A 12,937-nucleotide genomic window follows, 5' to 3' on the forward strand; every position below is an offset into this window, starting at 1 on the left:
TCCAAGTCGCTACTATTATTGACATTACCTTGGACTTGAACCACAAATGTTGAATTTCATTTAACTTTGAAATGCTTAATAAAGTTGGCTTCCTCTACAGGCCGTGCCCATTTTCTTTTGCCTGTCTGCTCTTTGATACCTTGTACTATGGCTGTGTGCTAATTTCTTGAACGGGTTAGATAAGTGGGTTATACTTAGAGCAAGCCACATCTGATTTCTACAGAGAATGTTTATATTTATGTGCTCTGATCCCAGAGGCACTTTATTTCCAAAACAGATGGCATTTGGAGATAGAACAATTGTGCTTTTTCACTCTGGACTTTACTCTTTTGCTACTGGCTTACCTGGCTTCAGCTTTGTTTTTAACAATAAAACTGCCCTGGGGGTCTCAGGTCCCTTTATAAATATCAGTCGAACCTTTCTTTGGCTCACCCAAGAAGAATGGGAAATATTTATTTCCTGAGTCCTGGAAATGCAAGTTGTTGGAAACTAAACAGTTTTTCCTCCAGGAAGGGATCTTAAAAATCATGTATTCTAACTGCCGTTTTACAAATCTGGACACTGCTCCAGGACAGCAAGTGACTTGCCCTGTCTTTAAGACCCATCAGCTCTGAACTGTTCTGTGGCTCAGTCTATGCATTGTTCAGGTCCTTGCTTAGAGTTCAGCTTATCACAGAGGTCTCCTGGAGCCAGCCTATCCAAAATATACCACACATCTCATTACTCTCTCTGTTCTTTCCCTGTGTGTTTTTAAAAAAATGATATTATTTATGTTTTTATGGTCTTTCTTTCCTTACTAGAATGAATATAATTTTCAGGGAGTTTTGTTTATTGCTATATCTCCAGAGCCTGTCTCATAGTAGATGCTCAATAAACACTTGTTGAATGAATAAAATCACTGATGGTAGCAGAGAGTCCTGGATCTTACTACTTACCCCACCAAACATGGATAGTGGCTCAAAGTTTCCCACAGTCCTCTCCCCCAATCCAAATAGCTTCCCTGGCAAACATTTGTTGAGGATGCTTGCTATGCCCTAAACACTGACTCTAATTAATACCTGTATTAACTAATTTAATCTTAACAATAAACCTGGTGTATATGACTGTAGCCCTACTTTGCAGATGAGGACACAGGCACAGAGAAGTTAAGCAATGTGCTCAGGGACACACAGCCTGTAGGTGGTGCAGGTGCATTCAAACTAAGGAAGCCTGGCTCAGAGCCCACACACATACACTTAGCTGTTTAGCTCCAGTGCTTCTTAGAGTGGCAGCCACCCATGCCTACGAACATTATGTTTTTGTCACTCCTTCTCCAGGTGAACACTGGGAGTGACCAAGGACTTGCTATGCTTCTTTTACAAAGATTTAAAAAAAAGGAAGGTTAACAAGGGTAAAGAAATAATAGACTCATGAAGGAGAGGCAGAGTGGGGAGTGGGTGACAGCTAGCTGGATACCAGGTGAGGACACAGGTGCATGAGGGACAGAGAGAAGGGAGGGAAGGACAGGGGAACACAGAGCCAAGCACTGAATGGCAGTTAGCCATGGGTGGACAAACACAGGCCAAGCCAAGTGACCACAGAAGGTAACATAGGGAAAAGTAGCAACTTCAAATCATTGCAACAAACAAACAAAAATCACTCACTGAATAATAACAAAATATGTACAGATAGTAATCTGAGTGGTTCTACAGAAACACACAGTTCAGGTAAGTCATCTGTGTAAAGCATTTTAACAATACAGATCCGGGGACAGTGCCTACTTGCGTGAGAAAGAGGACCGCTTGCTTCCCGCCGCGGACATATGGACCTCAGGAGCGGAAATGCTGCCCGTGCTGCTTGAGGAGCTAAAATCAGCTTCACTACCTGAAAAACAACAGGGGAGAGAGAAGCATGAAGGACAGGAAACCTGAGAACATGCTGGCCAGTTCCCTGCCTCCCAAGGTCCCTGGCTCCTGCGTTTGCACACACGCCCTCAGCAAGTGGCATGGTTCCAGTGCTGCCAGGCTCTCCGCGTTTTCCTCAAAGCAGACAAAAGAAGGCGCAAGCACGACATCGCTTCATAAACACAGCTTAGGAACACAGAAAGGCTGGTTTCATAAAGATGCCAATCTCCCAGCAGACTCTCAACAGGGACCCCAGTCAGGGTGGGGGCGATGCATGCCTCTCCCTGGGTGTCAGGCACGCCCTCAACATCAACGGCCTGGCCCGGACTTTAAGCAGAATGAAAAGCATATTTGTCAGTCCAAAAGTAGTTTTTCCAAGAGAGTTTATCTTTGGGCTTTTGCAGTCAGTTAGCCATACTTGAATTTGGCACGTTAGGGTCTGGAGATAATCAACCACTTAGAAGCAGTCGGGAAGAAAGCCTGGGCTCCAGATAACTGCTTGAACAGGGCTCTCTGATTCTTTACTTTCTCTGGCTGCAGCTGCAGCTCTTCTATTAAAAACACAACCTTAACAAAAAGCAGGGCTTGAACATTTCCAAACAAATGAGAAAAGGTCCCAGTGATAGTGACAGAAACTGTGAATTGTACCGAAACTTGAAATTTACTCTTTGGGGGTTGGGGGGTTGCTCATTCGTTTATAAAGATCACTTCACATTTTGAATACAGACCACAATTTGGTATGTAATTAGAAAAACATGCTGTGGGATGGATAATTAATCATTTCTAACAAAAAGTACATAGTTCTGAAATAGTAATAATGGAAATATTCCATGGATTGACTGGGGAAATGATGGGGAGTGAAAGAGGCAAGGGAGGACAAGTGGGAAGAAGAAAGAGAGGATTTTAAAAAAAAGACAAAGTTCCATGTGCTTTTGGAAAATAAATCTAAGTGTACAACGTTATTTGACCTTGTCTTTCAACTCCTACAACACAATTTGTGACTCTTCTGGCCTACAACCCAGAGCCAACTCACATTTCTCAGTTGAGGAAAATATGAATAATCTAAATTCTTTGAGTTTCTAACAAGCAGTGAATAATAAATAATTTTCATCAGAACAACTATTTATTGACTGCTTACCACTAGGTTCCAGGTCCTATAGGAGATGCCTTTTATTCTTTTTTTTTTTTTTTGAGAGGGCATCTCTCATATTTATTGATCAAATGGTTGTTAACAACAATAAAATTCTGTATAGGGGACTCAATGCACAATCATTAATCAACCCCAAGGCTAATTCTCAACAGTCTCCAATCTTCTGAAGCATAACGAACAAATTCTTACATGGTGAACAAGTTCTTTCATAGTGAATAAGTTCTTACATGGTGAACAGTGCAAGGGCAGTCATATCACAGAAACTTTCAGTTTTGATCACGCATCATGAACTATAAACAATCAGGTCAAATATGATTATTTGTTTGATTTTTATATTTGATTTATATGTGAATCCCACATTTCTCCCTTATTATTATTATTATTTTTTAATAAAATGCTGAAGTGTTAGGTAGATGCAAGATAAAGGTAGAAAACATAATTTAGTGCTGTAAGAAGGCAAATGTAGATGATCAGGTCTGTGCCTATAGACTAAGTATTAATCCAAGCTAGACAAGGGCAACAAAACATCCACAGATGCAGAAGATTTCTCTCAACCTTTTAGTCTTTATATCTGTTAATCTTGACAACTTTGAAAGGCACACATTAATCTCACTACTCTACTATGGAGGAAACCAAAGCTGATTTGTCCAAGGCTTATGTGTGAGGACCTGCCTAGGACAATCCCCCACTGTGTCCTCAGGAGGGCCCCGGGAGGAAGTGGGCACACTGGGGAGCTTCCTGAATAAACTGTGCATTACCCTCTCCCTAACAGCCAAGACGACGACGACGGAGAGGTACAAGATGCGGCCAGATCTGCCCATGGGAGAACATATCTTCTCACTGATGGGCTCTGTTAGGTTTGCTAGAGGGCAAGTTAGACAACAGCAAGGCGCAAAGAGAAAATCCCCTTCCTGGCCTCCAGAAACTCTTGGCAAGTTTAGCCTCTTCTGGGGAGGAGACCAAGAATGACCCTAAGCACAGATGACAGCAGTGAATCCCAATTCCCAGCAGAACTCTACGAGAATTAGGGGGGAATTTCATCAGCACTGAGAAGGCTGTTCCTTCTGGGTTTCAGAGACTCTAATGTTGTAATGAGCTCCCCAAACTTAGTTACCTCTGAGTAATGCCCTGGCTCAACTGCAGTGTTTTTATGATCTCAAGGATTCAAGATTGGTGGTGCTATCCAGCAACATGCTCATCCTGACAGCCTGATTCAATCAGTCTCATTTGCTGGTAAATTATCAGGTTAGTTATTAGATCATAAAGGCAGACAATTTTCAAAATAGATCCTGTGGTTATAGCCACTAGTTTTGAGGTATTATTTTGTAATGTAAACTTACTACCTTGAAACACCCAATTTTCATTCTTTAAAAGACACAAAAAATTTGCAGTTACAGTTTAACTGCCTGCATAAAAAAGGAGACTCTAGAATAAATCACACAATCGCTAAAAATCCATTGTTACCTCATGATGCCTTTGATCTGTGATAATTATGTACTCTGAACTGGAGGGACAGTTTGTTCTACACTTTATTGCTATTGGAACTTAACATATTGACTCGTTTGTATGTGCAGGGCCTAGGGTCACTTTGTTCTGGTGCTTTTCTAACTTCTGCACATCTGAAAAAGTTTAGAAGACTCATTCAGGGTGCCCAGTAGCTGCATTCAGGACTGAGTAACAGGACGGTGAAAAATGTATATGCTACTACTCAACTATTTTGGTTTGTTATTTCTAAAGCTATAAACTATTTTTAGTTTGGCTAATGCAATGTAAAATCCATGTACTTTAAGGGATACACAGAAAAGTCAACTTTACTACTTCCCTATTTACCACACAAGATAAAAGGAAAGCTGGAAACCCGAAAACCCCCCATTTATCCAGTACTGGCAATGAAGACACAAGGAAGGAGAGGCACTTTTCATTCATTTCCTTTAAACAGTGTATGCAACTAGGTTATTGTTGTGGGAGGCTGTGGTTGGAAGCTCTCAGATTACTAAAATCATGCTAAGAGAGTACTTAACCTAAAAACATAGGCCCTGAGTCAGCCAGCCAGGGTTCAAATCCTACCTCTACTGCTTAGTAGGTGGAGGACTTTGGGCGAGTCACCTCGCCATTCTGTGCCTCCATTTCCTAATCTGTAAATGGAGATGATAATCATAGCACCAGCCTCATGAAGTTATTGTAAGCAAGGAATATGTGTGTATAAATACCTGATTCATTATAAGCTCAATAAAGGTTAGCTCTTACTATATTCTGCAGGGCTTAAACTTTTATTATACCATACATTTTCTTTGTAGAAAATTTAGAAAATGGCAATGATCCAGAGAGGAAAATGCAGTCTGTAGTCTGTAGCTACAGTTAACCTCTTGATATACAACTATTCAACATCTGTAGTTAATAGGTTATTATATAACCTAACTGTTTTTTTAATGTGGGGATGTCTCTAAAACATACTGCATTTTATTTTTATTATGTCAGTGAATATGTATGCTATGTCCACTTTCTCTATTATTACTAATGCACACTATGGGCCAAAAACCATCCTAAGCATCTTTTACAGGTCAACTTACTTCTTCTTCATGACAGTACAGCCCCTATGAGGTAAGGACAATTACCAGCCCCTCGTACAGATGAGGCAAAGAAGTTGAGTGATGCCTGCAAAGTGACACAACTAACAAGAAGTGGAGCCAAGCCTGGAACTCAGTCTGACCCCAGGGTCCCTGTTCTTAAATACAGGCTTACTGTTCAGTGGATATCTTTGGGTTTACAAATTTATATCCTTGTCTATTTATCTGTTGAGAATAAACTCCTAAAAGTAGAATTTTTAAGTCAAAGGTTATGCTCAATTTCAAGACTTTTGATATATATTCCATAGGGATTTTCTGGATAGCATTAACCGAAGGCAGTTTTTATTGGTTAAGACAGTGTTTGCCTCCATCGGCCTGTGTGTGGATCACCAGTTGGTAAATATCTGATGTTATAGGGAATACTGCAACAAAGCATGGAAAATAAAATTAGGCCATTGAAAAGATGGGCTGGAAAATGGAGAGTTTTAAAATATGCATGTCCAAGTCATCCTCATCAATGATCTGGTGGTTTTTGCTTGGTAGTACTGCTGGATTCTCCTAAGAGGTGTTACTTTTATTCATAACATTATGGTAATACATATTCTGTGCATGTGGTATGTAAGATACAAAATGTAAGGTAAGGTGGGAATACATAAGGAAGGAAAAAAAAAGGAAACAAAAATATATGCACAGAAACTGATAATGAGACTAATTTTTTTTAAAACACTCCCGGCATCCTGGTCTCTTAGGACATTATTACTTTTGCCTGCTTTCAGGAGATGATGGAGTCCTCATACATCAGAACATCATAAGCCTCTGAGAACACAGCAAACCTGCTGTCTACTAAGTTGTATTAAGCCATTCTAAACCACTGACTGGAGCCCCAAACCTTCCTTTATCCTTTGTCACCACAAAGCTATCAGATTAATTTCAGGTTGGCCACCTATATCCCCACCTCAAATAGAGGTAGCAAATGAAAAAATAAAAAACAGCTCCCCATCACTTCATCCTCCCCTCCCCCATCCCCACACACAGATACACAGATCTTCTATTAAAAGGTCTCTAGGGAGCAGAGAGGAGCCATTTTCACTGAAGCCAAGCAGAGCTATTATGAAGCAGCTGAAGCAGTGGACACATGTAATTACAGAAGACACTATTAAAAGAAACCACTCTAAAGTGGATTCAGTAGAACTGACTCTTAACTGCAAAGCTTTGAGGGACCCAGTCAATGAATCCAAGTAACACTTCATAGCCTAAGGAGGATTTTTGTTTTATTTTGCCTGAAACTCCTGTAGGTATTTATCTTAGAAAGGGAATATTTGATCAAAAGATCAATAAATTGATTGAAGACATACACATATATGTATGTATACAGATATTCTTGAATTTCAGAGGTCTTTCTGAAAATTGTATCATTTTCACTTATGTCATAATTGCAGAAAGTAGTTGTCTTCATTCTGATTGATATTCAATGATGAAACTGCCATGAAAAAGCATATGTATAAAACATTAAAAACAAAAGAGAAGCTCAGATTTAAAGTATTTGGAATTCTGTAAATAATTTTGTATTGATAAATCTAACTACATGAAAATAAAACTGTTTATGGGGAAACAGCAAAGTCCAATACAAATAAGCTGAAAGAAAATATTTACAATATATGACAGACAAAGGGCTAAACTCCTTAGTTTATCAAATGCCCACATGAATTAGAAAAAAAGAAAAAAACCTAACAGAAAAATGGGCAAAAGACATGAACAGGCAGATGGCAGACAAAGAAAGTAAAACAAACAGCTATATAATGAAAAGTTATATGATCTCACTTATAACATTAAAAATGTAAATGAAAAGAAAGAGATTTTTTTCATCCACCTTGGCCAAAAACTTGAAAAAAATTGAAGTCTGATAACACTTTTCTGTTAAGGGTTTAGGGAAAAACACTATGGTAAGAATTGGCCAGATGAGTTGATGCACATGCATAAAAAGGTAAAAAAAACCTCTACTGCTAAGAATTTTTCCTGCACAGAAACATCCAAATAGACAAGCTAACTGTCCATCAGAACAACTGGTTAGGTCAAGTGGTACAGCAACTTAGAAGAATACTCTGCAGTCGTGAAAAGGAGTGACATGAGCCCATGTGTGCCGACGTGAAAAGATCAGAAAAGTCTGTTATTAGATAAGGAAATCAAGAAGCAGAACAGTGGATGCAGTATGCCTGCTTTTGTGTAGTAAATTTTTAAATAATGTATAGCCTGCTGTATGCATAGATTGTTTTTTTCTGAGGGATAAAAAAGATCTGTTAATAGTGGTTTCCCTTGGGAATGGGGCAGTGGGAGTATAGAGAGATGCATTTTCATTTTATATATTTGTATCTTACTTTGGCTTTTCTATTTTCTATTTTCCATTTGGCTTTTCTAACCATATGTATGTCACTCTTATTATAAAAAAATATAAATAGGGGTACAGTATAATTATAGAAAATTGTTTTTTTCTTTTCACTTTAAAAATCTAAAATATTTAAAGGGAAGTCATTTTATAATCAAAAAGGAGGCCTGAGAGGACTGAGAGGGTCAGAGACAGCTCCACCTTGTTCATTCCTTTGTCTCAGGCTGCCTCAGCTGCCTGTCCCAGCAGAAACACAGGCAGTCCACCTGCCAGCCAAGAGAGTTGATGAAAGAATGAGTAACAAAGAGGGTGTAAAGAAACTTCAAGAAAGTAAGAGGAAATTAAATTTAAAATTTTCTGACCAGGAAAAAAGCTTATTAATTTTCCCCAGGAACCCAGGATACCTCTAGTCTCTCTCTGTTTCATCCCCAGGGAAAGTTAAGGCTATACATTGGCAAACTGACTAGAGGACAGGAAGGAGAATGGGTTCCCTTTGGATTTGTGAATGACCACCTAACCTCCCCGGGCCTTCCCTCTTCATTAGTAATAACTACGTGGCCTGTTAATTTACAGAGATGGCCAAGAAGAGAACACTGTGGAAGAGATCAACCAGTGTAACCCAAGGCCAGTCAAACGTCACTGGGGTCGTCCAGCCCCAAGGCCATGCACTACCCAGCATCATCAGAAGGAAGCACCAACCTGCATATCCACAGCCCAACGAGATCTACCTAAGGAAGGTGCTGTAAAGCTGGGCTCCATCTCTCACTAGCTGTGTGTTCTTAGCCATGTGTTTTTGTCTTTTCCAAGTCTTAGTTCATGTATTTATGTATATATACACGTACATGTGTGTGTGTGTGTGTGTGTGTGTGTATATATATATATTTATGTATTTATTTATTTAAAAGCCTAATTTATTCTTTAGCAAAAACTTATTGTCTGCTGTATGTCATGTGTCAGGCCCTGCTCTAGGTGGATAATAATTTCTACCTTACAGGCCTGATGTGAAGTTTAAATAATGAAAAGTGGAATGCATGGAAAGTGCTTAATGAGCTCATAAATATAATCTTATAATTATTATTAATAATGCGATGATTCCTAAACCTTACTGTTCATAAGGATCACCTGAGATTGCCAGGCAACACTCACAGAAATTCCAGTTCAGGTCTTGGGGACCCTGGAATCTGCATTTTTAATAATTCCCCCAGATGACTGCACAGCCCGTGGTCACAGACCACGTTGTGCGGAGACCTCCAAAGATAAAGAGCACACAGAACCTCTCTCCAGGTGTGGTCTGACTGCAAGGGCTTTCTTCAGTGTGAAGTGGAAGGTGAGTGAGCAGAAGTTAAGGCAGACAGGCCACCAGTTAAAGATGTTACCTCAATGGCAAAGTACACAGAGGAGAAGAGTTTCACTTACAGAAGGACCTGTCTCCTCACAGAAGCATCTTCATGGGCTACATGTACTCTCAGAGGGTTGGAAGGGGAGATGGGGTCATACAGAAGGCACAGGTCGCTCTGAAGGAGCCCAGTTCCAGCAAGCTCATGCGCATGCGTGTTGGTTTGGACAGCTGGCAGGATACCTAGCAGTTTGAAGTCCATGGTTCGAAGTCCTCATGATCTGTTCTATAGAGGAGGGACCAACCAGTTTGGAGTTGGAGGTATGGGATCCCATTCAACAAACAGAAACACCTCACAGGCCAGCCTGCTCTCACTCTGGGTTATGCCGGCAGCCTTTGACGTGGTGACATGTCCAAGGCTGCCGTGCTGACTGGGACCAAAGGAGCCGCGCCAGCCTGCGCTGCCGCCGGCACCGAACCAGCATCGGGCGCAAGCCCTGGGGCAGACGGCCCTGGGGGCAATGCTCTCACCCACTGCCTTCCACTGACAGGTCTAGTCAGGTTTGCATTCATGTGGCCACGAGCTTCATTCTAACTGATTATCTTGGGGGCCTGGTAATAACAAGAGCAAGTCCTCCCTGAAGCATTTTCCAGACTCTTAACATATTCCTTATCTTTGACTTCTTGTCAGGCTTACTGAACTGAACTCAATTTCTGCCCCTTTAAAAAAGCTAGATGGAGAGCCTGCGGCTTCTATTTAAGGAGAAATATTTACCCAGTGTTTACCAGAATCAGGTGCCTGCCCTTCCTTTCTCGCAGGAAAACCTAAATCAGGGAAAAGCAGCCCTCAAGGTCTGGGACAGGGGTGTCACTTTAGGGGGAGTTAACAGAAAAGGAATGAGGTGCTGAAGGCGTGGGAGAGAGAAATGGGGGCTGACATGCCACCAACATGAAAAAGTCAGAGGGGGGCGAGTAGTTGGTCTGCCCAGAATATAAGGGAGAAGGCAAAGATGGGTCTTTTCTGAAGCCACCTCATTTCCCACTCTTCTCAGCGCAGTGGTGCTGTCTGAAAGCCATTTCGGGCATGAATGGAATGAAAGCACCCACTTGCCAGGAAAAAGACGACACAGTTTACCGCTCGCTGCAGAGGTGTGCAACGGGGCTATAAAACAACATGCTCTTGTTAGGTTTCATTCAAAAGTAAGCACAGTTGTTTTTTTTCTTTAAGTTAACTCTAAGCCCTAACAGCTCTGACTGCCTCCCCTCCCCCTGGGTGTGTCAGCCTCCATGGCATACCCCACAGTGTCTGCCCTCCACCCACTGGGTCCTCCCCTGCGATCATGACCTACACTGCCTCTCCCCTCACTCCCAGCTCAGTCCCCTGACTTTCTCAGCAGCACGGCCTCACCTTCACTCCATTTACACGGTCTGCTAGCAGTCCCATCACTGGACCCTGTCAGCACTAGGCCATGCTCCACTTTCAGTTTCTTGTCTTTATACCTTGGTTCATGAATTATCTATATCCTTTCTCTTTCTTGCCTTTTCCATCTCCAAGAAGTCGCTTCTCTTTGTCTTTTATGAGATAATATGGTAGAACAGCCTCAGTTTCTAGCTGTGCGACCTTGGGAAAACACTTAACCTTTCTGTGCCTCACTCTCTTCTGTGAAACAGAGTTGTAAGGATTCTGTAAGTTAATATTTGTAAAGCATGCAATAAGTAGTGCCTGGCACTCAGTAAGCACTTTAGAACAGTGGTATTATTTTTGTTTTCCTTTTCACAATCACCCTCTCTGAACACAGCTGGGTCCTAACATCTGTGAGACCAAAACCAGGGAGAAGGACTTGGCCCAGAGACAAGGAGTGACGTGAGGCTGCCCGGAGGGCATGAGTGGCAGGCATGGATTCAAAACAAGAATGAAAATAAACAGAAGACGGTTCTGACAGAGAGTGGTAAAGAGTTTTCCTCCTCCCTCTGTATTATAAATCAATGAGTACATCCTCAGACCTGAGCTGCACTGACTGAACTTGCCCAATTTCATGGAAAGTCTGAAGCACATTAAACAATAGAGAGCAAATCGCTGAACTTTCTCTTGGGGTCTGTGGGTTACAAATAACACCCTGTTGGAGACAGCATCTCCACGTGGGTTGAGATTTCATTAGTTCCTTTTTCTATGTCCCCAGCTCCTTGCACACCTAGCAAACATCAGGCTGCGATGTGGATCTTGCCTTAAGAGGCCAGTGCCTTAAGACAGACATAAATTAGGTGCTGAAAGGCCAGCAAAGGGAAATGCTGTTTCTGCTGGGAGGATTAAGATTCCACGGAGGAGGCTCACTGAACCGAAGCTCCTCATGACTGCTAAGCAGGAGGAGCTGAGGAGCTGGGCAGATGGGTGTCGGGTGAAGGGACAGCACATGGAGGCAGTGGCGCTGGAAGAGAAGCAACAGCGGGAATGAGGCAACGAGGGCGATGCAGCGGCAGGTGCTGAAGATCTTGTGTCTCATACGACACACAGGTCTTTTATCTTTTCTAAAATTCCTACCTTTGCTTCTCTGAGAAACATGTAACTTTTCTCAGAGAGGTGGATATCAAAGAAAAGGAAATACATGTTTTTCCTACCTTAGTGACTCTACAGCCATAGTTTTCTTTAGTGAATTACCGACAATCCTCAAAAGTCTTCAGATACCCTCCCTCGGTGACCTCTGTTTCTAAGCTGGGCCAGCTGAGATGAGATGTGGAAAAAAATGGCAGAGACCTCAAGTCACATAGCGCTTCGTGGAAACCAAGCATGGACTGGGAGAACGGCATTTCATTACATTCTCTGCAACCCAGAAAGCTATTTTCTCTCCTTTTAAATATAAGTCTTAGATGCACAGAATTGAATTAATCAAATTGCTTGGTTCCTGACCCACTCTCATCATTGGCCCATGTAAGACTATCCTTTTATTTACTGACTGGTTTGTTCATTTATGTATTTATGTTTTATTTATTTATTTACACTTAATATTTTAATAAATGAAGAAACCACCACACATCACAAAAATTAGAACATCAACACCAACTTACTTTCACATCCTCATCCTACCTCTTGTTCACCATCTCCTTGCTTTCATTTACACAAAGATTTATCATATCTATATGTATTCCTAAAAAATAGATATTTTTTTGTTTTCTGTTCTATTTTTCACTTTTTAATAAACAGGTTATCATGATGTATCTATAACCTATAGGGGAAATTCTCAAAATCCTATTGCTAAAATTGTCCATCTATCTGTAGTACCTTCATTTGACTGCTATGTAATATTCCATTGTATAACTTATACCATAATTTATTTCTTCATTGTCCTGATGATGAGAAAATGAGTTGGATTTATTACAGTTACTCATCTAGCAAGATTTTCCATTTTGATAAATCTATTTGCATTTCCAGAAGTACAACTCTCCCCAAGAAAAAATCTGGAAGAGTACAAGACTACATCTGCTGTTATGTAATGCATCTGCAGATAAAAAGCAATGCTCAGTGGACCATCTGTCCTTACACATTTGTCCCTACACACCTTTCCCTCTCACTGTTATGGAAAATCAAGAGGTAAAATAAAACTAGAATTTCTGTTTTACCCT

The 12,937-nt window shown here is 41.1% G+C and overlaps 1 protein-coding gene across 13 annotated transcripts in view; it reads right to left on the reverse strand.

Annotated features, from left to right (window-relative positions):
- SYBU (syntabulin) overlaps positions 1-12,937 on the reverse strand; it is a 115,760-nt gene that overhangs the window by 9,428 nt on the left and 93,395 nt on the right. For all 13 annotated transcript variants that reach the window (XM_073229969.1, XM_037010798.2, XM_037010799.2 and 10 more), the window contains one exon: positions 1,761-1,863. In XM_073229969.1, the coding sequence (XP_073086070.1) occupies positions 1,761-1,863 (103 nt within the window). The remainder of the gene's footprint in view (positions 1-1,760; positions 1,864-12,937) is intronic.

This window comes from Manis javanica, chromosome 2 (genome assembly GCF_040802235.1).
Source record: "Manis javanica isolate MJ-LG chromosome 2, MJ_LKY, whole genome shotgun sequence".
NCBI lineage: Eukaryota > Metazoa > Chordata > Mammalia > Pholidota > Manidae > Manis > Manis javanica.